Source organism: Gymnogyps californianus, chromosome 2, assembly GCF_018139145.2.
Source record: "Gymnogyps californianus isolate 813 chromosome 2, ASM1813914v2, whole genome shotgun sequence".
NCBI lineage: Eukaryota > Metazoa > Chordata > Aves > Accipitriformes > Cathartidae > Gymnogyps > Gymnogyps californianus.
This window is the reverse complement of record NC_059472.1, coordinates 20,689,091-20,711,836: the sequence shown is the minus strand read 5'-3', so window position 1 is coordinate 20,711,836 and position 22,746 is coordinate 20,689,091. Positions and strand designations below refer to the sequence as shown.

General features: G+C 41.5%; 1 protein-coding gene across 1 annotated transcript in view; it reads left to right on the top strand.

Annotated features, from left to right (window-relative positions):
* The first annotated feature begins 8,425 nt into the window (after nucleotides 1-8,425).
* OXR1 (oxidation resistance 1) overlaps nucleotides 8,426-22,746 on the top strand; it is a 259,710-nt gene continuing 245,389 nt past the window's right edge. Inside the window, exon 1 of the mRNA XM_050915908.1 lies at nucleotides 8,426-8,457. Coding sequence (XP_050771865.1) covers nucleotides 8,441-8,457 — 17 coding nt within the window. The 5' untranslated portion in view covers nucleotides 8,426-8,440. The remainder of the gene's footprint in view (nucleotides 8,458-22,746) is intronic.

Here is a 22,746-nt window from a genome sequence, read left to right as displayed (position 1 = left end):
TTTTGAAATGGTTGGTTGTGCAATATACTAAAAAGGCTGAAATAAGTGATCTGAGGCAGAGTTTCACAGAGCTTAAGACCAGAAGTAATCAATCTCACTGTATCCACAGGCCATTACATTTCTTCTGCTTAACCCTGTGTGGTCCTAGTGTCTTTGACTAGACATAGTTTCTGTTTTTTGAAGCATAGCTTTTGGGAAGATGTTGTGATCCTACCTAAGTATCCTATTATACTGCAAAGGGCTGATTGCTGTAAAACCATTTCTCACATTGCTTTGTGCCTTAGTTTTTTTATACTGCTGTGTAAAGTACTTGAAAATTCAGGTGACATTTTCTTGCTTTATGTGTTTCGGATTTATCTGCATATCACTCGGCTCCATTTACTCTGAGCAGTTCAGACTGTTAGATTAAAATAGTCTATACAGTTCCTTAAGCATGGAAGAGGGCAGATATCTACAGGAGAAAGCCAAAGTTTTCAACACAAAGGGCAGGACAAAAGCACTGACCTACCAAAAATGTTCTGCTGAGCATCTGTAGGTGATCTTATCCTTTTCTTCTGTGTTTTTTTTTCATCTTTTGGTATCTCTAAGGGTGTTGATGAGTTTAGCAATGTTTTTTTCCAAGCGCCAGCAAATCAGTAACTTTTAATAAGGTATCATATTTAGGTTTAATGCTGTATTGTTGAGACACACTGAATACCAAGATTACATGTTCTTAATCTCTGATGGCATTGAGTGGAATTACTCAAAAGGCCTCAAATGTATGAAAGTACAGTCTAGCAAAATAAATGTAATGTGGTTTAGTGGGTGATTTAGCTGAGTACAGGAAAGTGTTTGGGCAGTATTGCAATCTTTTGGAGGGGCCCATCAATACAGAGGCCCTGCCTTTGGGGTGCGAGTATAAAGAACTTAGAGCAATGTATTTGTTAGATATCGTATGGGCACTTCGCGACATACTTGTGAAGTCTGAATAAAGTTTAAGAGCCTTAGATTCTTTTTTTTTTTTCTTTTTTAAGTGATTATGATTAGTGAAGGACAGCAGTAACTGGTTTTGGTAAATGGAGAAATTTTGTTTCCACTGAGTGACTGCTTTATGGCAAGGATAGAATTAGGAATAGTTCTAGTTAACTTCATGCCTTGCTTGTCTGTTGATTTGTTTCTCAGCAGTCTTTTTCCAGAGATAGCCTGAATTAACTGACTGCCAAGTCTTTCTTAGAATCTTCCTTTCTATGTTATTGCAACCATAATACTTATATCAAAAGCCATCACATACTGTCTTTAATGTGGCAGTATATCAAAGCTTTCCTGAAGTGCAAAAATTGTTTCATCCCCATTAGCTCTCATTGTCACTTCATCATACTGTAACTTACATAAGCATGACCTGTTCTGTGTAAATCCATGTTCATTGTTACTTGAGTAAGTACTGAACTAGAGTTCTCTCTCTTATTTCTATTTTTTATATTTTTCTTCTTCACTTGTCTGCTTCTGCAAAAAAATTGTAGAATAGTGATGCTGCTAATAAACTTCTTATCTATTCTAGTTGTCCCCAATGCTACGGGTACTGGAGTCACTCCCTTTCCATTCTTTAGGTTATTTCTTTTGAACTGGTTATTTCTTTTGAACTGGTAAAATTCTATGTATAGTTCTTTTTATTTCAAAGGTAACAATTCTCAAAATCTTTGGATTTGATTGCTGTTTTGTGACTCAGTATTTCCCATTGCCTATGGAAGATACTTTCTTCTGCTCTTACTTTTCAAGGCTTATAGTAGTGTTTCATTTCTCAGGTCTTGCCTCATCTGCTTATTGCCTTCTCCTAGCTTTCAATATCTTTCTACTCAACTAAGTCAGGTATATATTTTGAAATATTTTGTTCCCGTTTGCTGCTTTTAGTCCTGTATATAAATATACTGAATCTACCTCTTCTGAGAGGAATTTAATATAATTTGTTTTTCTGACCTTTCAGAACAGAAATTTTAAAGTGTTCTCTTCTTGCTATTTCCTTAAAACAAAAATCATCTGTAGTCATCCTGTCATCATATTTGTACCAGCATTATATTTTAATTATAGCTTCAACCATCATTTCACATCCCCTTCCTTTTTTTTCCTTCTTTATACATAGACTCATAGGATCACAGGATAACTCAAATTGGAGGGGACCTCAGAAGGGCTCTAGTCCGTCCTCCTGCTCAAAGCACGGTCAGCTGTGAGATCAGTCCAGGTTGCTCAAGGCTTTACTCAGACAGATTTTGAGAAACTTGAAGGAGGGAGGCTGCACAACCTCTCTGGGCAATATGGTCTACTGCTCAACTGTGACCATGGTAAAAAGCACCTCTTTTATATCCAGTCAAAGCATCTCATTTCAGTTCACGCCTACTGTCTCTCATCCTCCCACCATGCATCACTGTGAAGAGGCTGGCTCCATCTTCTCGATAACCTCCCCGTTGGTACTGGAAGGAACCATTAGGTCCCCTGAAGCCACCCCTTCTCCAGGCTGGAGCAGCCCAGCTCCCCCAGCCTCTCCTTACAGGGCAAGTGCTCCAGCCTGACCAGCTTGAGGGCCCTACGCTGAACTCACTGCAGTTTATCAGCGTCCTTCTTGCATTGAGGGCAGGTTGCAGAACTGGATGCGGTATTTCAGGAATGGTCTGATGATTTTTGAATAAAGGGGGATGATCCCTTCCCTCCATCTGCTGGCCATGCTCCTGCTGATAAAGGCCTGGATGCTGTTCGCCATCTCTGCGCCAGGGCACGCTGCTGGCTCGCACTCAGCTTGCTGCCCCCAGGGCCCTCCCAGCCAGGCAGTGCCCAGCCTATGCCATTGCAAGAGTTTATTCCTTCCCAGGTACAGGACTTTGTATTTGTCCTTTCTGAATTTCATAAGGTCCCTGTCAGCTCATCCCTCCAGCCTGTCCAAGTCTCCCTGGATGACAGTCCTGCCCTTAAGCATATCAACTGGTCTCCTCTAATTTGGTGCCATCTGCAAACTTGATGACAGTGCAGTCCGTTGCCTCATTGATCAAGATCTTTTGTAATTCTGTATGAACATTTTATGCCATATTTATCACTATAATACAATCGTTTCTTAACAGAAAATATTTTTATTCTTGATACTTGTGCTCAGATTTGCATGGGTTTGAGCAGTCAGTTTGAATCTCAGTAAATTATGCTTAAATATATCTGGTGTAAATGAAAAGGTTTACTGAGTTTTTGTGCTAGTTTTACTGTATAAAATCGCATCTTTAGGACATCATTTTAGAAATCACTGTTGCTACTAAGAAGTTTCTCATTTGGAAGTTGTAGCCTTTAGAATTTATCTCCAAGCAGATAAATGATATTTCTCATCTACTCCAGTGCAAAGTGAGTCTGCTTACTTTAAACAGCCTTTCTTAGGAGTTTAGTGTGGTTGTCTAGAAGGGAGCGAGGACGGTTCTCCCAGGCTGTTCTGCCACTTTGCCCTGAGGACGGTACCTTCCACCAGAGAGGGATGAGGTTCAGCTGAAAGGCAGTAGCTGACACACAGTTACCCTCGCTAACCCAGTGAAATGCTATGGGAAACATTTCTGTGCAAAAACTTTCTGTGCAAGGGAAAAAATGTCTGAAGTCCGAATTAATGTTCCATTTAATATATTTGGTGACCGTATCAGTCTGTTTTTCCAAAAAGGATATAGTTGTGCCTCAAGGAAAAGGAAGGTGACGCTGCGAGCAAAGTTTCTGCTGAGATATGGGGCAACATATCCAACACCTTGCTCTTCTGACTTTTGCACCAGTCACCTTCAAGGGAGGATGCTTCGGCTACTCAGCAATTTTATACCTGTTGGTTTTCCTCAAATAGCTTGTCCTGTTTTCTGAGAAACTGCAGTACCTTATGTCATCACTAACATTATTATTTATATCCAAGAAGAGACAGAAAGCATCAGAGCCCTTCAGTTAAAGTTCTTGCGAACATAAAGGCAGTCTTACCTACTAATGTAAGATGCTTAAAATATAATAAATGCTTGTGAATGGTGCTCTTTAGTGGAAACAGAGATGATCAATAAAGGATTGATTAAACTGGGGTTAAAATTTTCAGTGTCAAAGTTCCACCGATGCTCCTGGGATCATAAATGACTCTGTCATTTTCAAATATGGACCTGGACTTCCAGGTCACAACCTAAATACTTCTGAAAGTTAAATTAAGGAGCTTGAACCTTGCTACTTCTAAGAGAAAAGGAATGCCTGACTCAGATCTTTGTAGTGCATTTACAAATTTAGGCTCCACATTGTATAATCAGCTGTCTAAATGGCTTGAGATACTTAATGTGTGCACTGGGGCAGAGGCTGAGTTGCAGTCCTTAATCTCATCCATGTTCTGTCTCTGAGCTGCATATCTGACAGTGTAGGCATAGCTTAGGCTCCCAGTTAGCCTGACAATCATAAATAGGGAACTGGAGTGTGATTTCCCAAGACATGCAGGGAATGTGCATGCCCCAAATCCATTGATTTTCGATTGGAGTGGACACTTGGCTTACTTAGAGGCTTTAGAAATTCCCAATCAAGACAGTTAACTTGAAGCATTCATTTGTTATGCTCTCAATGTAGAGCAACTGATGCTAGTGAGCAGCAGGGAGAATAATTGCATGGGAAGGAAAATGTACTTCAGGCTGATGATATTTGTGCTGCTTGCCCAGCTGCAAGGCAGTGATTCTGGAACAAGAGGGCATGGAAGGGAAGAGGGAGGCTGCCTTCGACTCTTTGCAGCTGTTCAAGTGAAGGAGCCACACCAACACAGAAAACCCTACACAAAACGAAAAAGGAAATGCTTTAAGAGCAACTGATAAATTGAGAGAAAAATGTCACTGCCCAAACCCATAATGAAATATGGTGTTGTGAAAATACACTTCCTCGCCTGGAGGTAACAAGACATTTTACCTGGTGTCATTTTATCTGGTGTGACATGCAGACTTGAAGTCCCCTTGAGCATCTTATGAATTTAGGAGGGAGTCTGTAGACAAAAATCCTCTTGTCAGTCAAGATCACGTAATCACAGCTTCTTCCTAATGAACAAAACATTTGTATTTAGATTGCACATTTACATTTAAAAAATCAACTAAACTAGGATAGAATTTTTTATTTTGTAAGCTATGTCTTTTTGCTTTAAATTGAACATTTGGGGGAGGGCAGAAAGGTTTCATTAGCACCAAAATTACGTGTTGTGAGGGCAGTGGGCGTGTGCGATGGCATTCACAAGGGAAGTGAACCAAGGTCACAAGCCATTGCAGTCTTGTGGGAAGGGACCTGGTGCAGCAAGCCTCGAGCTGGAGGGGCTGGTGCCTGCCTGCGCTTTCCAATTGCTATTTAGCTGCTCCTTAGGCAGCGAAGGACTGGAGCGCTGTGAACAGGGGCTGCAAAAGGGACTCGGTTTGTGGGGCTCGTAGCATGCAGGGCACTCAGAGCGCTGCCTGGGCTGCTCTTCGTGGTTGCTCTTCCCAGTTTGTGCAGCAGTTTGAGTCTCTGCTTGTAGTTCTGCTGGGAGCTGCTTCTGGCACCTTCGCATCCAGGCTGCTGCTGGAAATGGCCGACTCCTGCTTTGGGAGGGCTAAGCTCATGGGGAGCAGCAGCGACACCCTTGTCACAGCCATTAGCACAGCAGGGACACAGAGCACCTCTGCTTAAACTTGCCTGGGGTGGCTTGGAGGTTGTGTAGTGGTGGTCTCAACACCCCACAGGACATGTTCCCTGGCACCGACTGGTGCTAATATCCTTGGCACGTTGGAGGCCTTGACCCAGATGGCACACTGAGGGAGGCTACTGCTGGCCTGGTGTGGGGCTGCAGAGCACCTGGGGCGTCTCCTGGGGACAGGCACACTGAGCGAGGCGCTGACTTGCATGGAGAAGGAGCTGCAGAAATGATGAGCAGATCATGCACCACTAGAGAAGTGAGGAGGAGACTCCTGGGATCTTTGCAGAAACTCTGCAAAGATAAGAGCCTGAGCCACACAAAATGAGGAAGGAAGGACAGATGCACACCATGGGTGAACAAGTAGCAGAGGGTGGCTCTCAAGACAGAGAAGGGGGAAAGCTAATGACTTTGGGCAACAGAAGGAAGGTTCCTGCTCCACCTTTGCAAACACACATAGCGTGGCAACAAGAGGGAGGAGTTAGGAGTTAATGCACAGTTGCAGCGCTGTGACCATGTTGGGATTACAGGTAAATGGCGGGATAGCCCTCATGACTGCAGTGCTGTAGTGGATGGATACAGGCTTTTTGGAGACTAGTGATAAGATCAGGTGGGCAAGCCAGGAGGAGGGGTTCTGTGTAAAGGAGAGGCCTGAATGCTGACCGGGCTCCAACATAGAAAGGAAGAACAGAGACGGTGGAAGCAGGGGCAGGCTACTTGGGGGAGAACGTGGGACATGTAGGAACACGTAGGAATACCGTCAGGAAACTCAGCTGGAATCAAAACTAGCCAGAGAGGTGAAAGGCAACAAGAAAGGTTTCTGTAAGTACATTGACAGCAAAAGGGAAAGCAAGGGGAGCATGGGCCCATTGCTCAGTGTGGACGTGTGGAAAAAAGGCTGAAGTACTCAATGCTTTTTTTGCTTTGGATTTTGCTGGAGAGACTTGGTCTCAGGCCTCCCAGGTTCCTGAGCTTCCTAGCAGAGTGAAGCAGTACCTGTAGTAGAGGAAGACAGTGTTAGGGATCACTTAGCCCACTTGGATATACACATGTCCATGGGACCAGATGGGATGCGCTCAAGAGTGTTGAAGAAGCTGGCTGATGTTGTTGCGAGGCTGCTCTCTCACCTTTGAAAAGTCATGGCAACAGGGGAAGGTTCTTGATGACTGGAAAACAGCAAACGTCACACCCAGCTAGTAACTAGTGAGGTCCCTCTGGGTTCAATACTGGGACCAACACTAGTATCTTCATTAATTACATCAGTGATGGGATGGAGTGTGGTCTCGGCAAGTTTGTGGATAACATCAAATTGCAGGCAGCAGTCAGTATGCTGGAGGGCAGCGCTGCTATTCAGGGGGACCTGGGCAGGCTGAAGAAATGGGCTGACAGGAACCTCATGAAGTTCAGCAAAAGCACATGCAAGGTCTTGCCCATGGGATGGAATAACCCTGTGTAAAAGGATGGGCTGGGGACCAACTGCCTGGGAAGCAGTGCTGCAGAAAGGGATTTGAGGGGCCTAGTGAACAGCAATGTGAGTGTGAGCCAGCAGCGTGCCCTTAGAGCAAAGAAAGTCACCTGCATCCCTTGGCTGCATGGGCAAGAGTGTAGCCAGCAGGTCAGAGAAAGATCCTTCCCCTCTATTTGGCATTTGTGAGACTGACTGTGGAGTACCATGTCCAGTTTTGGGCTCCCCAGAACAAGAAGGATGTTGACTTATGGAGACCGAATGAGGTGGTTAGGGGCTGTAGCACGTGGCATACGACACAAGGCTGAGAGAGCTGGATCAACTCAGCCTTAAGAAGAGATGGCCAAGAGGAGACCTTAGTGCTGTCAACGAGTACCTGAGTGGAGGATATAGAGGACTATAAAGAGCTAGACTTTTTTCGAAGGTATACAGTGATATGATAAGAGGCAGTGGACACAAGTTGTAACATGGAAAATTCTGATTAGGTATTAGGAAAAATGTTTTTACCATGATGGTGGTGAAGTAGTGGAACTGGTTGCCTAGAGAGGTTGTGGAGGTGTTCAAGACTCAACTGGACATATCCCTGAGCAACCTGATCTGATTATACCTGCTTTGAGCTGAGGGTTGGACTAGGCAGTTCCTCCCAACCTAAGTATTCTATTATTCTATAATATTTTCATATTTTTATTTTTTATATAAAGGTTGGAATTTCTTTTTGTTCAAATAATAACATTTCCTGAGGGCCATTGTACGTAGGCCCACTCCAGGAAATTTCTTATTTATATTAATGGTTTCTTTCTGGAAAAATGACTAATTTACTAAGGTAGTCATTCAACAAATTGAGCACCAAAATGCAATTAAGATGTAAATTTATATAGCTGGCAATTCAGGAAGATCTTGTTTAGTTGCTTTGAGGCACCTGAATTTCGCTCGGGCACATGAATTCTCCTTTCAGAGGCAGGGGCTTTTAGATGTTGCACTACCAGATAGCATTACACCTAACTCTTTTGTTGAGTAACTGCTCTAACAACCTCAGGTTTAAGCCCTACCAGTAGGTTTTGGTCTTAGTTTTTTTAACTTTTATCTTTTGTTTGTTAAACTTTACATTATTTTTGCTAACCTTTGTATTTCTATAAAATTGCCAGGTATTCTCTGAAGTTGCACTGGAAGATGTTTACTAATGTACTTATTGTTCAGGATAATAACATCAAGGTCCTGAGTTGCTTGGTCTAAAAATCTCTCTCTCTCTTCTCATCCAGGTCAACAGAAACAGCCTTGTGCAGAGCAGTGCATTCATAAATGTGAAACAAGCCTGCACCATCATGTTTGGCACTAAGAGGTCAGTTTTCGCCTTTGTTGTTATGTTTTTCATCTCCAAAAAATAGTATAGCTGTTGTGACTCTAATCGGAAAATTTTACCTTTTCTGAATGTGGTGTTATACAAAATGCATGAGCTGGATATACTGCTCTTTCTGTTATATTGCTTGGGTTTTATTTGCTGTACAGCTCTGATCTACTTTAATTGACAGGTATGTGGCATAGAGGCCATATAGCACACAGGCAAATAGTATCCCCAAGGCGTTACGGGTCACAGCAAGACTGCCAAAGAAGACACTGTACTAGTGCTGGAGGGCGTCCCTCCTGCTTTCTGGGTATGGAAAATAACACCAGCACAACAAAGCACCAGTGTAAGATGGGTTATTTTCTGCCATTTTAGGGAGTCCATGCTGAATATAAGGTGACCTCTATCTCTTATTCTGCATGATTCAATGTCATACCTCAAATGTCTCAAAAAAATCAACATTTTTGAATCCATGCTGTCTAATTCCTGCATCTTTGAGTGCTCTTCTTAAGCACCAGGTATCCTGTATCTGTCAGCAGACAGCATGGCCTTGCTTCCCCCGCAGTTCCTGCAGCCACACAAGCTGTTGCGGCACCCGAGACACCTTGCCAGGTACCAGCTTCTGCACCTATGGGTCTTATGCAGGGGAGTGTGATTTCTCCGTGGAACAAAGATACTATAGACCATTCCTCCCCTGTGTGAACTCCCCGAGTTTTTTGCTTGTTGGTAGGCTTTTAGGTTTTTAGTACAAGCTAGTCAAGGACTTCAGCACTTTTGCCCCAGTCCCATGGCAGCCTAGTGAAACGTTTGCCCCGTGCAGTGGCAGAGCACCTTTAATCTGGTACCTGGAGAAGTAGCTCACCTCTTCTGAATTGCTGGGAAGAGGGGAGGCTAGCTTGCCTTTAAGAAGCAGCACATATAGAGCAGCATCTTGCATGGAATCAGGGGTGGCAAATAATAAGCAGCTTGGTTTTCTGAGGCATCAGCTCCCGCACCAGTTGTGCAAGGCTTCAGTGTGAGCTGCAGCCTCGTCTGAGTCAGGGTGCTACCAGGGGCTGCCCAGTCCCTTGTGCTCCTGCAAGCGTGGGCACTGCTGCCTCACATGGCAACAAATTCAACGGGATATTTTGTGTCTGTCTGAAGTGGTATTGGCATCCGACTCCAGACTCCGTTACCTTGTATACGAGATGCACATCCAGTACATTTTTAGGGTAACTTTTCAGGAAAAAGAAACTTTGGTCTTATTTTTAGGTAAGTACAGAATCCATTGTTTTGTCAGTATGATGAGTTTAAAATAACTGTTGCTGAGGGTACAGTAATGGAATTGCAAACTTCCCATTTGAGAATTTCTGCTTTTAATTGATTGCCTCTGCAGAATATTAACACTCAAGTTAACCAAAGACATTCTGCTAAGTGAAATAGATTATTATATTACATTATATTCAGGTGGGTTAGTTATTTTTGCCACTGTTTAATATTACCCCATATGAACTCCTTCTGGGCCGATCTAAACATTTTTTTACTCTCAGGGTAGTCTCTTTATCTTTTCTTAGCATTACAAAGCAATGGCAAAATGAAGAATTGTGTTTGATTGGTAGCCTTGAAATTTCATTCTTTATCTTTTTTTCTCCCAGATTGAATCTTGATTACTATGCAAATGAAAATTCCTCATAAGGAATATTACAGACAATGAAATTATCTTTCATGTCTGCAAACAAGAGGTTTTATGAAAAAAGGCACATCTGGGGAACAGAAGTTCTTTGCCTCTCCACTGTACTGTGTTCTGCTATTTCTCACTTTACGCAGACTGTTTTGAACCATTTACAATAAATAAAGGGCTTCCTGCTTCCGGGAGGGAAAGACGCAGAGTGGACTTCCATAATAGTAGCCTCCTATATGTAAACTGGGAAATTACATCAAATATTCTTGAGATTGGTACCATATTTTAGTTAGGCAGTGATTGAGTACTTGTCAGGTATTTTGTTCTCCCAATTACAGTGCATTTTGAATTTAATTTTCATAGGCAACTGTTAATTGTCAACAAGAAAATCTTGAGTTTTTATTCATCATTTTTAAAGGTTATAAACTCCTACAAATACACTGCCTAAAACTATTGAGAGTTTTTGAAAATCTTTGTTTGATATGTTAATTCTATTCCTAAAAAGAAATGCTGTATTTACTTGGAAATATCATGAGGAATAAAGCTATTTTTCTATAGGAAAGGATGATTTAAGATTTATCTTCTTGTTTTTAAAATTAGTTTTTAATTAGTTCTAATAATACATTGCTAATTATAATCTCCACAAAACATTTAACAAAATTACAAAACTCTGGCTCAAAAACTGAATTATCTCCTGTCACCAGATCTTTGGAAGTTATCAGGTATATAGTATCTCAGCTCCTTTTTTTATTTATACCTTTCTCTTAATTTTGCATACAAAGTTTATTTTTAGTGGATAATCCCTGTTGAACGGACTGAATAATGAAGTCAATAAAAGTGACTGTCCTATCAGAACAGCTTTGGCAAAACTCGTATGTGAGGAAGATATTTCTCAGCTGCTTTATAAGAAGCTGTGTTGTTAATGTGAACTGACATCGCTAACAGAGAGGTGAATTCCTCTTGATTTCAATTTAATTTGAGAGCTGATCCCATGCTTTTAAATAGTGAACTATTGTGATTTCTCTGTGTTGTCTTGTATTCTGCTCTCATCTTTTCCTCTATCGTGTTAATTTTTCTCCAATTAATTAAATCTACAATAGACACCAGCATTGAAATAGCAGAGGTCAGTATGTATACCAATGAGTTTCTGATGTGTTGTATTATTCATATTGTGTACTTATTTCAGTCTTGCAAGAGCAATTGCCAATACCATTGTCCTCCTGTGGAAGGGAAAAGTATGTAATGGCTTTAGAGAAGGGATTTTTATTTTGTGGGAACCAACTTTATGTGTGGAAGTTGCTCTGCAAAGATAGGCCCCAAATTAGCACACCCTCAGGATTTGCAGTAAACTCTGTCTGACTGTCTCCCTACCGCTGGCATCATGATGTTCAGGGGTACTCTTAAGGAGTGGTTATATACATTCTTCAGTTTGGAAACCTTATGTTGTATAACTCATTTAAACTATGTCCATGCAGCTGAAGACTATTTCTCCTGGATGGCATGCTCAGTTATCTTTTCCTTCTCTAGCCTAGATCGGAGCACTTCAAAAGATGGCCTAAGTGAAAAATCTAACCCCCAGTGCCCAGCCATTTGGTCCTTTAATGACCTTAGCAGACTGAAGGAAGCAATTGTGAGAAGCAGGAGGTGAGAAGTGTGAGGACATTTGCTTAAGCGTATATGCAATACAGCTCCATTTCTGGAGCTGCATCCCTTTGTCCCTTTTTTGAGGAGCCTTGCACGTGGCGTATGTTTGAATTGGCCTTGTGGAGGATACCACCTCGGTCCTGTGAAGTGCACAGACTACCACTAGTATCTCTGGCTAATTAGAAGTTAGCTGCCACATCCAAGTCTGTCTGAGTTGTCTCCTGCTATAAGTGCATAGTGTCTCCCACTCCATTGGTTTGAACCTCAAGAAGGTCAGTAGAGCTAAGAGAGTGTCTGGAGCTTGTGTGATCTGTTGCCAGTCCTTAGGCTGTTGAGGGCCAGTGTTACCAGGTGTAATTCAAACTATTTTGGAGGAAAGAAAGAAAAGGTGAACAAAAAGAGACTATGATCTCCAGGCACCCTGATCGCCCTGATGTGAACTCAGGGTTTGTTTTTATTGTGGTCTTCTTTGTGAAGAGCATTTTATTTATAGGGTGTGACCCTAGCCTGAGGCACTGGTGGCTAATGCAGCTGGTACTTCTGTTATGTGCTGATGGCTGGTTTCGTGCTTCATGATGGATGGCCAGGTTGCGTGAATGGCAGTGCTGACAGCCTTGGCCAGTGGTCCAAGAGCTTCATAACACAGCAGTTGTTTCTGGAGGCAAATAGTTTTCTTTCCAAATCATATTCCAATCAGCCATCCTGGAAAGTTATAGTAAATTTTCTTAGGTCAGGTCTGTCAGCAGCAATTTGAGTCCTGTGATAAGGAGAAAAACAAACGTTTCTTCCAGTGTCTACTTATATTGGCATGTTTATAATCTTAGATGATAGCTGAGCTGGGCAAGTAATGTGACTGGTAGAGAAGGAGGATGAAGAGATTTGGAAAGACATCAGCTTTTTTAGTCACTGACAGTTACTGACTTCCTATTCTCATATCTGGTTTTGATTAGAAAGTTAAGGAAATAGTGCTCATTTATAAGCTCCTGATATGAACAGACTGTAATGTTTTCAAGATAATATAAGCCTAGTTTCTTCTTTCCCCTTAGCTGCAGAAAGGCTATGTTTACACATGGTTTCTAAATTTCATGTTTTCTATTGGCATTAGTCCTGGACTCTTCTCTGTTTGTTCTGATACCTCTGCCAGGTTCTAAAGCATGGCCGGTGGACGGCCACAAAACTCTTTCCATTACTGAACACTAAGAGCATGTGTCAAAGTTCTTTACTTTGAGATTTGTAAGTGTACAAAAATAATTATCTGATTTGACCTAAATTCACATGGTGCTCACTATCCTCTTTTGCTTTTTAATTGGAAGTGACAGTACTTGAATGAAGCTATAACACGCATTGTCTCTTCTGCTTTGTTATGGAATTAACTTTCTTACTGCTGAACTTTGTTATGGTAGTGAGCTGCAAAATAATATGTATTGACATGGACTCTTTTTAAGTTTACTACCGTTTCCTAAATATGAAATTCCCATGTCTTGTACTGTTTTATTGCTTTGGGGCCTGGAGGCTGAATAATTCAAAATGATAATGCAGCTGTGGGACTTGGTTTCTAATTCAACCAGAACAGACACAGTCTAGTATACAGATGTACATAGGGCAAAAGAATGTGTAACATCCTATACTGACTGTCTCTTAGTTTTCAAGGTTTTTTTTTCCCTTTTACACACCTGGCCACTTTTTCCAGCCTGTGCTATGCTTAATGAGAGCTCAGGTTTATTAATAGATCACATAACTCTTCAGATGGGGTAACTCAAGCCTTCAGTGCATACATGGTCTCTCTGTTGCAGAATTCATCCTTCCAACATGGAGTGTGGCTCTCTTCTGATAACCCACAGCTGCTCTCAGCAACATTTGTTCTACGTATAGGTAAGCAAGAAGGAGAGGAAGTGGACCTGAGCATGTTGATCCAGTTATGAATGACAGGGAAGATTTTTCTTCTTCACCTTAAATGTTAACACTACCCCAGTGCCAGCTGATCCAGGATGTAAGGGACCAAGTTCTCTGTATTTCTTGACAGCTTTATGTGTTTGTAGCTCCAGAACTTAACCATACAGCAGAACTTGAGCTTCCCTGTAGATTGGCAATTTATCTTTGTCGGGTGTTACCTCTGTCAAGTCTTCGATCTGCTTAGTTTTCCTCTTTTCATTGGATTTGGTATTTGCCACACACTACTTTCTCTGATCCCTTTGCGCCTGGTTTCCAGTTTTCTGTCTCTACCTTGTCTGAGCATCTGCTGTGCACCTTCTGCCTCTTTCACTCAGTTCACCCACTTGGACTCAATTCACCAAAATTCTTAATGATCTCCTTGTGACCAAGTCCATCCAGGACTCTGCACTTGGGCCTCTGCAACGTGGTAGCTGCCTTAAACATACACTTCTTGAAACCTTATCCTCTGTTAGCTTCCTTGAGTCTCACTTCTCTGAATATTACTCGTCCTACTGGAGGGAAGAGGGTTTTGATCTTTTTTACTTTCTCTGGCAGTAATGAAACTAAACCCCAAAGTAGCAATGTTTAACTAATGAAGTAGTAAGATAACAAAAATTTGATTTACCATGGATCTGCAAAAAAAGTCCTGAAGAGTTTACAGATTATGGTGGGTTCACCCCAGCCAAACACCCGCACAGCCGCTCACTCACTCCACTGTCCCATGGGATGGGGAGAAAAGAGAAGGAAGGTAAGAAGATTCGTGGATCAAGATAAAGACAGAGTAATAGGTGAAGGAAAAGTGCACGAACAAAGGAAAATAAGGAATTCATTCACTGCTTTCCATTGGCAGGCAGATGTTTAAGTACTTTCTGGAAAGCAGGGCCTCAACACACGGATGTCCCCCCATTCCTCCTCCTTTACTTCAGCTTTTACTGCTGAGCACAACATCATATGAGTGTGGAATATCCCTTTGGTCACTTCTGGTCAGCTGTCCTGGCTGTGTGTCCTCCCAGCTTCTTGCCCATCCCCCAGCCTACTTGGTGGGGGGACAAGACAGGGGGACAGAGTGGGAAATGAAGAAGGACTTGACACTGTGTAAGCAATAGCCAAAACACTGATGTGTTATCAACTTTGTTTTAATCACAAATCCAAAACACAGCACCATATGGGCTGCTATGAAGAAAATTAACTCCATCCCAGACAGACCCAGTACAATGTAAAAAGCCCAATCCGTGTTCATATATGGAAGCTTAAGCTCCAGTAAAATGGTTGCATATATAACAAAATATAGAAAATATTTATTTTTAGTTTACCAGTCCATCTAATAAAAATTTGGCTTCCTATACATACAAATAAAATCACAAAATTTTTAAGCTGTGGTGAACAGCTTTTAAAAATTTGCTTTGAGCAACTGCATCCTTAATTATAAAATATGAATTAATATTTGGATATAATCTATGTTTTTACAAATGAAAATATAAAAGAAATTTAAGTCTGTTTAAATTTATCTTAAGTGAGTAACATTTTCTCAATTATATTTTTACAGAAGTCTGTTTTACAATAAGGCTCTACTCCGCCTCGTGTAGAGCCTTTCAAAGGCATTTGCATGAGCTAACCAGCCAACCTGGCATGTATCTCTTTGTTAGAGAAAGTGTCCTGGTTTCAGCCAGGACAGAGTTAATTTTCTTCCTAGTAGCTGGTATAGTGCTGTGTTTTGGATTTAGTAGGAAAATAATGTTGATAACACACTGATGGTTTTAGTTGTTGCTAAGTAGTGTTTATACTAAGTCAAGGATTTTTCAGCTTCTCGTGCCCAGCCAGCAAGAAGGCTGGAGGGGCACAAGAAGTTGGGAGGGGACACCGCCAGGACAGCTGACCCAAACTGGCCAAAGAGCTATTCCATACCATATGACATCATGCCCAGTATATAAACTGGGGGAGCTGGCTAGGAGGGGGAATCGCGGCTCGGGAACTAACTGGGCATCAGTCAATGAGTGGTGAGCAATTGCATTGTGCACTGCTTGCTTTGTATAGTCTAATTCTTTTAGTATTACTATTGTCATATTATTATTATCATTATCATTGTTTTTCATTCCTTTCTGTCCTATTAAACTGTCTTTATCTCAACTCATGAGGGTTTTTTTTCCTGATTCTCTCCCCCATCCCACTGGGTGGGGGGGAGTGAGCGAGTGGCTGCGTGGTGCTTAGCTGCCGGCTGGGGTTAAACCACGACAGAAAGTCATCTCCATTTCTACACCAACTTCATGCTGTAGCTCTAATACTCAGAATTATTTAATTCTCCTGTTGTGTTTCTTTGCTATATCTTGCAGTTTTTGTAAGTGTCTGATTATTGCCTGCAGATTCTTTAATTATAGGATTACACTTGCACTTCAGTTATAACCTTTAATACCATAAGTTCCTTCTTCAAAAGTGGCTGGCACTTGAAATTACAAAGAGGACCTAACATCTAAGTGACTGGATTTTTTTTGTTGTTTTTCTTTGCATTGGAATGCTAGTGTGTTTATTTACTTCTCCAGTTGATCTCAAGCAATTAATGTGTGAGCAAAACTGCAGACACCTTTCTTGTTGTGTTTCCAGTTCCCTTATGCTTTAGAAGATTCAGGAGGCACAGAATTTCTCAGCAAGACCCTTAAGATATGTCGTGTATGTGGCTGGGCTCTTCAGTGTACCAGGGATGTGTTCCCCATTACACCCTGTTCAAGCTCCTGCTGAAGGGCAAAACCCTGGCATTTCTGAAGTCAGTGAAATTCTTTCGCTCTTATTCTAGAAGTCAGGATTTCACCTGAATTTTCTAACAATACTCTTTACCAAGAGTATGCAAGATGAGGAAAATGTTGTTTGGTTTTGCTTTTCAAGAAATGCATTTGGAAGAAAAATATGCCAAGGTATAAACTGAAGGTCAGTCTTGCTGAATGATGAAGTCAGTTGAAGGTATTCATGCCCTAGTTCAGTCATTTCTTCTTGCACAGGAAAGCATGAAGATGTTTCCCAGACAAGGATGAACTTTTCCTCGTGCTCAGATTTCATGCTGAGCTTGGGCCTCAGTGCCCCGCAGATATCTCCAGTTGTTGGTACGTTGCCAGTCTTAGCAGAACTGCTCCTGTTAGATTCTGGCTGTAAAAATAACTTCATAAGATTTCTCTCATTTTTAGGAAAGGAAGTCTGTAGATTAAAGAATTATCAGTGCTGCCACACATGGAACCTAGTCTCAATTTAAAACCACTCTAGTTTAATTTCAACTTAAATGTGAAAGGCACACATATGACAATCAGCACCTAACAGAGCTAAGTGGCATCATCTAGACTCTGCCGCATCTTGCACATGTAAGAATAGCTACACTGGTGGTCAGAAATACATTTTCTCTCGGGGGTTGCTTGCCAGATACATCTCTCAAACCTTCCGAAGCAGAACTGGTACCACATAATGAGAGCTGTTGTCGTGTCCTACAGACTTTTTCAAATGCTTCTGGCAATTACATGATTTCTCAGATGTCTCCCTTTCTTCGGATGCTTTTTTAAATCCCTGCCCACAATCATAACACTATATCAGAGCAAAAGGCTTTTCTCCCTGTATCTTTATTTCCTAACAAAAATCCCAATATCCTGATAAAAACCAGACCTCATTTCACAATGTGATATTTCTGCGTCCTGCTTATATGTATAAAGCCCCAGGGTTAAATTTTCAATGATGTGGTGAATAGTTAGATATCTGCACAAATCCCGTTGTCTGCTAATGGGATTTGTTCATGCTGCTCCGTGACACCTTTTTAAACACTCATACTGGTGATTTATTTTATTACGGTGTTATAGAAGACACTTAGTAAAGTGTGTTCTGATTCCTCATTCGGCAACATGAACCAGTCTGAGGGAACTGGACCAACTAAACAGCTGTGTCTGTGCTGTATTGCCGCAGATAGTGGTCATAGGTTGTTGGCTCCATATTTATGTGGTCATAAATTGCCTGTTTTGCTGACACTTTAAAGTAAATGAGAGAAAGCATCAGCACTGCTGGCTTTCTGGCAGAAAGCCCAAGAGCAACTTGGTATGCCTTGTGTGTCTAGCTAATGCCACTTCGATGGAAAGTTTTAATTAAGTGCATGTCTGTGCATGCAGAGAAGAAATCAAAGGCACTTGGGAAAAAGAAAGTGTATCTGCTCCAGTCTCATTGAGGAATAATTTGGTGAGAGCACTAAATGACTTTCAATTAATTGGAAAATATTTTCTTAAATATTGCTGGAAAGTACAAGAAAATCAGTTGGAAGGGATGACTATAAAGTTAGTCTGTAGATCTAATCCATTTGCTCCATACTTGCTAGAAGATGTCATGGTAGCACAAGTCAGAGGTGTAGGGATTGTGAAACTAATCTGATACGCTGGATTTCATTAAGCTCCCTAATTGTAATTATCAGAATACCACTGGAAGCTGGTTTGCCTACAGCCAGTATTTTTGATTTGTCATTTCTGTAACAGTTTCTAAGCTTATAAACATCCAAAAATTCATTGTTAATACAAGTATAATTTTTATAGCAAATCTTTTATAACTAGGTAGCCATATTAAAATTCTAGCTGTTGAAATTGAACTTACTACATGGGAATTTTAGCTCTGTTTCCTGGTTCTCGTAGTTACAGGAAGAAAATTCACTCAGTTCTATTCAGACTGTCTAGAGGGATGGGTCTTTACAAAAAGAGCAGTTCTGAGGAGCAGGGATAATTCATTTACCACTAGATATGGTGCATGATTTATTTTGGATAATGTTTGGTGTATGATTCATTGTTCTATCTGCATTATAGCAAAGCCAAAAGGGCCAGCCCGGGTTTGTACAGATGTCATACTGTATTCGCCTTAATCCCTGTGATCTTTTTATGGCCTCAATACAGCGTGACTTCCACCCTTTTATCTGTCTTGCAACCAAGGTAGAAAACTTGCTTTATTATTCACTGAACTTTTCTTCCAGAAGAAATGGAGCTTTCTGAAGAGCCAATCCAAAACTGTGCAACAAACTCCATGAGGGGCTGGGGATGACCACGCAGTCTTAGCTTTTGTCCCTATTCGGTCTTCTATCTTTATATAACTCTGAGATACTCTTTGCATTAAATAACCACAGTGAAAGAACACCAGTGGCTTAAGCCTTATCATGGCGAACTCTTTTGTTCCTCTGTATGATGAGTGATTGGTCAGCTCCTTCTATTCATCTTATTTTAAATGCATATTCTCCTGTGAACTGTACTGTCAGATGAAACCTTCCATCATCCCCAAAGGCCCATTTTTTTTGTTTGCTTCTTAACATGGACAAGGTTATTTTCTGAACACAGAATTCTAGGTCTGATTTCCCAATATCTTTCTCTGTTCCTGCTGATGTTTATGAAAAAGTGAATCTGAAGACTGGAATAGATAAGGCTGCTTTCTTAGCATGAATTATCAGATGCCATTTCAGATGTATACAGCAGATGGGGAGTCTCATGGGAAGGGGAGAAATAAATGCAACAGATGCATCATAAAAGCAAAAAAGCTATTTATGGGAATAGTTCCAAGAATGGAAGGTGCCATCAAAAGGTTATTTACCTTTTGGCAAATCATTGCATTTTGCCTGACTTTTTCTAATCTGAGAGATAAGAAATAGTTTGGCATTTATTATCAGAAACTAGTTGTAAACAGAATTATCTTGTTTCTCTGGGTATTACAGAGCAATGCTAGATGCCTCCACTGCTCATGACAAAGACAGACAAAGAAAGGAATCCTTATGGACAACATGGGGAAAGTCCAGACCCCAGAAAAATGAAGTGTCTCAGAGTATTCCAATTAAAGTAATGAATGCTGTGGTCTTAAGACCTTTGCTGTGGTCTTAAAACCTGTGTAAGATTACCGCTTCACATTAAGTTAGAGCAGTGGTCCTGTGCAGAGTGTAGTGAGACATGAGAAACATTGCCCTTATTATAATCCCCAGCCCATACACCAGGCTTGCGCATGGCTCCTCAGGCAGTGCATAGGCAGGCTCTGGAATTTGTTGCAGCAGCATGTGAATGCTAAAAAGTTCAGGAAACGTAAGAAAAAACTTTTTTTAATGTGAAGGTGGTCAAACACTGGAACAAGTTGCCACGAGGTTGTTTGGTCTCCATCCTGGGAGATAATCAAAACGCAACTGGTTATGGCCCTGAGCAATCTGCTGCAGCTGGGCCGGCTCTGAGCAGGAGGATGGACTGGAGGATCCCCAGAGGTCCCCACCAGCCTCAGTGACCCTGCAGTCTGTTGCAGGCTATGAAACACAAAGAAATACCTCTACCTTATGAAGCCTCTGAACCCCAAATTCCTGGGAGCAGGGAAGCTTTGTCCTACTGTTTGTCCTGCTGTTTGCCACTTTCTGTATTGATTTGTCCCTTAGGGCGGTCTTGGCCAACATCCCAGAGGTTGCTGAGCTAGGCTGACCATTGATCTGATACAGCATGGATGTTCTCTTGTGTGTGTTAAGACGATACTGGGCTAGACTGCAGATAAGGAGTAAGTCTAATTATGGAGGAGAGGTTCTTTAGGAGAGGAGGGTAAAGCAATGCAGCTACGCCTGCAATCCATGCAGGGCAGTCCAGGGAGAGTCCTGACATTGAGCCGTGTTTCTCCTATGGGCATTGTAACTCAGGGCGGAGATGCTGGAAATGTGGCCAACGCCAGTGTCCCCAGCCTGATCCACCTGGGCTGCTGGTGGGGCTCAGCAGCTAAAGCGCAAGGCAGGCTGGTGCCCTGTGCTCACCTCTTCTCCATGAAAACTCAACACAGCTTCCTCTTGATTTTAACTGTATTTAGTCCAGTTGCTGGGGACCCAACATTATCCAAAGAGCTGAACAAATTCATGTTTGTGACATTTGACCGCTGGGCAGCTGGGAGGCTTCGATTTGGATTAAAACACTTATTTAGTTTCACCTGTTTAAGAGATAGGACTATCGCCTTAACGGTTGACATCTTGTTAAGGTGTGTGAAAGGTTTGCCACAAACTCCAAAGACCACAATAGGAGAAGCCAAAAAGGAAAGATTTGAAATGTGATACTTCTGAAGTTAGAAATGGAGATGAAGCAAAGTAAATTAAGTCAGAAAAACAAAACCTCCAAACCCCAAAAACTCACTTCTGTGAGTCCTTCTTGTCTTTCTTTATAAATGTCAGTTTCTTTATAAATAAACAATTTGCTCTTTTAAAATAATTGGTGATGACTCAATAGCTCATCTTTATTATTGTGTATTTTAAATATGCAGACTTCAGCAAGTCTAAATCTGTGCTCTTTGGGGAAAAAAATAAGGCTTTAATCATATTCAGACCTAGCCTCCCTTTCATCTGGTAGTTTACTTGCTTTGACAGGAGAATATAACTTTCTGAGATCTGTGTTTTGTTTTTAAACCCACTCACCTACTTATATAACTTTCCTTAGGTAGAGATTGTAATTTTTGTTTACCTTAACTGACACCAGTCAAATAAAGAGGCAGTTTTATAGACATTTGCAGTTTATTTATTATATTCCAGTTGGTGTTTATAATATTCTCTCCTGAAAATTAAGTGTTTCTCATATAAAAAAGGAAGTAAGCAAAATTGCACATGGCAATGCAGAGGTATTTTTTATTATTGTTATTCAGTAAACCCCACACCGGGTACTGAGTAAACGATCTCAATGCTGCTGTTGCTTGGATATCTTCTGCTTTGCCCAGTGCTGATTGCCACAAGGCTGCAATAGAGCTCTGCTCCTCATTTTAGTTAATAAGAAAGAAAGGTGGGAAAGCATGTAGTTTTGTTTTCTTAGAGGTTGTATGATGTGAGGCTTGTGGGCCCTCCTCTTTGAGGAGGCATTAAAGTACCTGGGTGCTTTGGTGGGGAGTCTCTGTAGCCGTGCAGCAGCAATGGGCACCGTCCACTAATGCTGTGCTGTGCTGGGGAGAGTGGGAGCTGTCAGAGCCTAGCACTAGCACTGAAGGAACAGGAAAATAAATTAATTCCAGTTAAACACGAGTGTGAAATTACCACTCTGAGGTAAGGGTGAATATCTCTAGCAGCAAGCAGCCAGTGGATTGGCCCACAGTAAAAAGACAGCATTACCTTTCAAAGGGGAATGTGACTTTTGCAAGTGGGCAAGACTTCGGCTTCAGGGCAGGCACACCTACAATAAATACTGTTTTTTTCAATCATTTGCGTGTGTTATGAAAAGCAGGAGCAGCAGAAAGAATAACAAGCTGCCCGATATTGTGATGATGTCTGTCCACAGGAGATCCACGTGCAAGCTTGGCTTGCAGGAGGTAGCTTTCTGCCTGTGCTATCACAAGTGTCTCCATGCTATCAGAAACAGCTATGTGTTATTTTCACTTTCCGGGCACCCAGGTTTCCTCATGCTAAAGCTGCCCTTTGGGCCTGCCCCTCTGCAATGTGGCCTATGCCAGTAGAGATCCAGGACCGCTGCACTGAGAGAAGAGCTTCTGCCTGCATCATCTTTAATATAAGGATAGACTTGCATTGTCTGAATTGATTCCAGTTCATAAAGCTGACATTTAATTGACATCAGAGTTAACCATCAATGTCCTCAGCAGAGTTAGTCCAGCTTTCATGTTTTAATAACTGTGAACAGCACGGAGCCCCAGGTAGATTCCTTTCAAGGTAGATTCATTAGGGCAAAAAAGATCATTAGCTGCTGGTAAGGGATTGTTTCTCAGTAAGATAAACGCAAATTCAGACATGCTTTGAACTGCCAGTGTAGGCTTGTTTCAGTGACAAAGGGAGCAGGTGAGCCATGGTATCCTGATTATTCCTTTTACTTCTGTTTTAAAAAAAAATCTTTGAAGACCACAAAGAGTTGGAAATATACTGTCCTATCCACTAATGAGCAGTAGAAGTAATGAGATATCTCAAAACTCCCTCAGTGTCCACCTACTTAGCGTATACTTGGCTGAACTTCATCTAATTCTTTTCAAAGTGCCGTGTGGATTTGGTGTCAGGAGAGAAATACTGGAAGCAGTTTCCATCCATTTCAGTCGTTCAGTCACTCATGCTGAGTGGTAAGCAC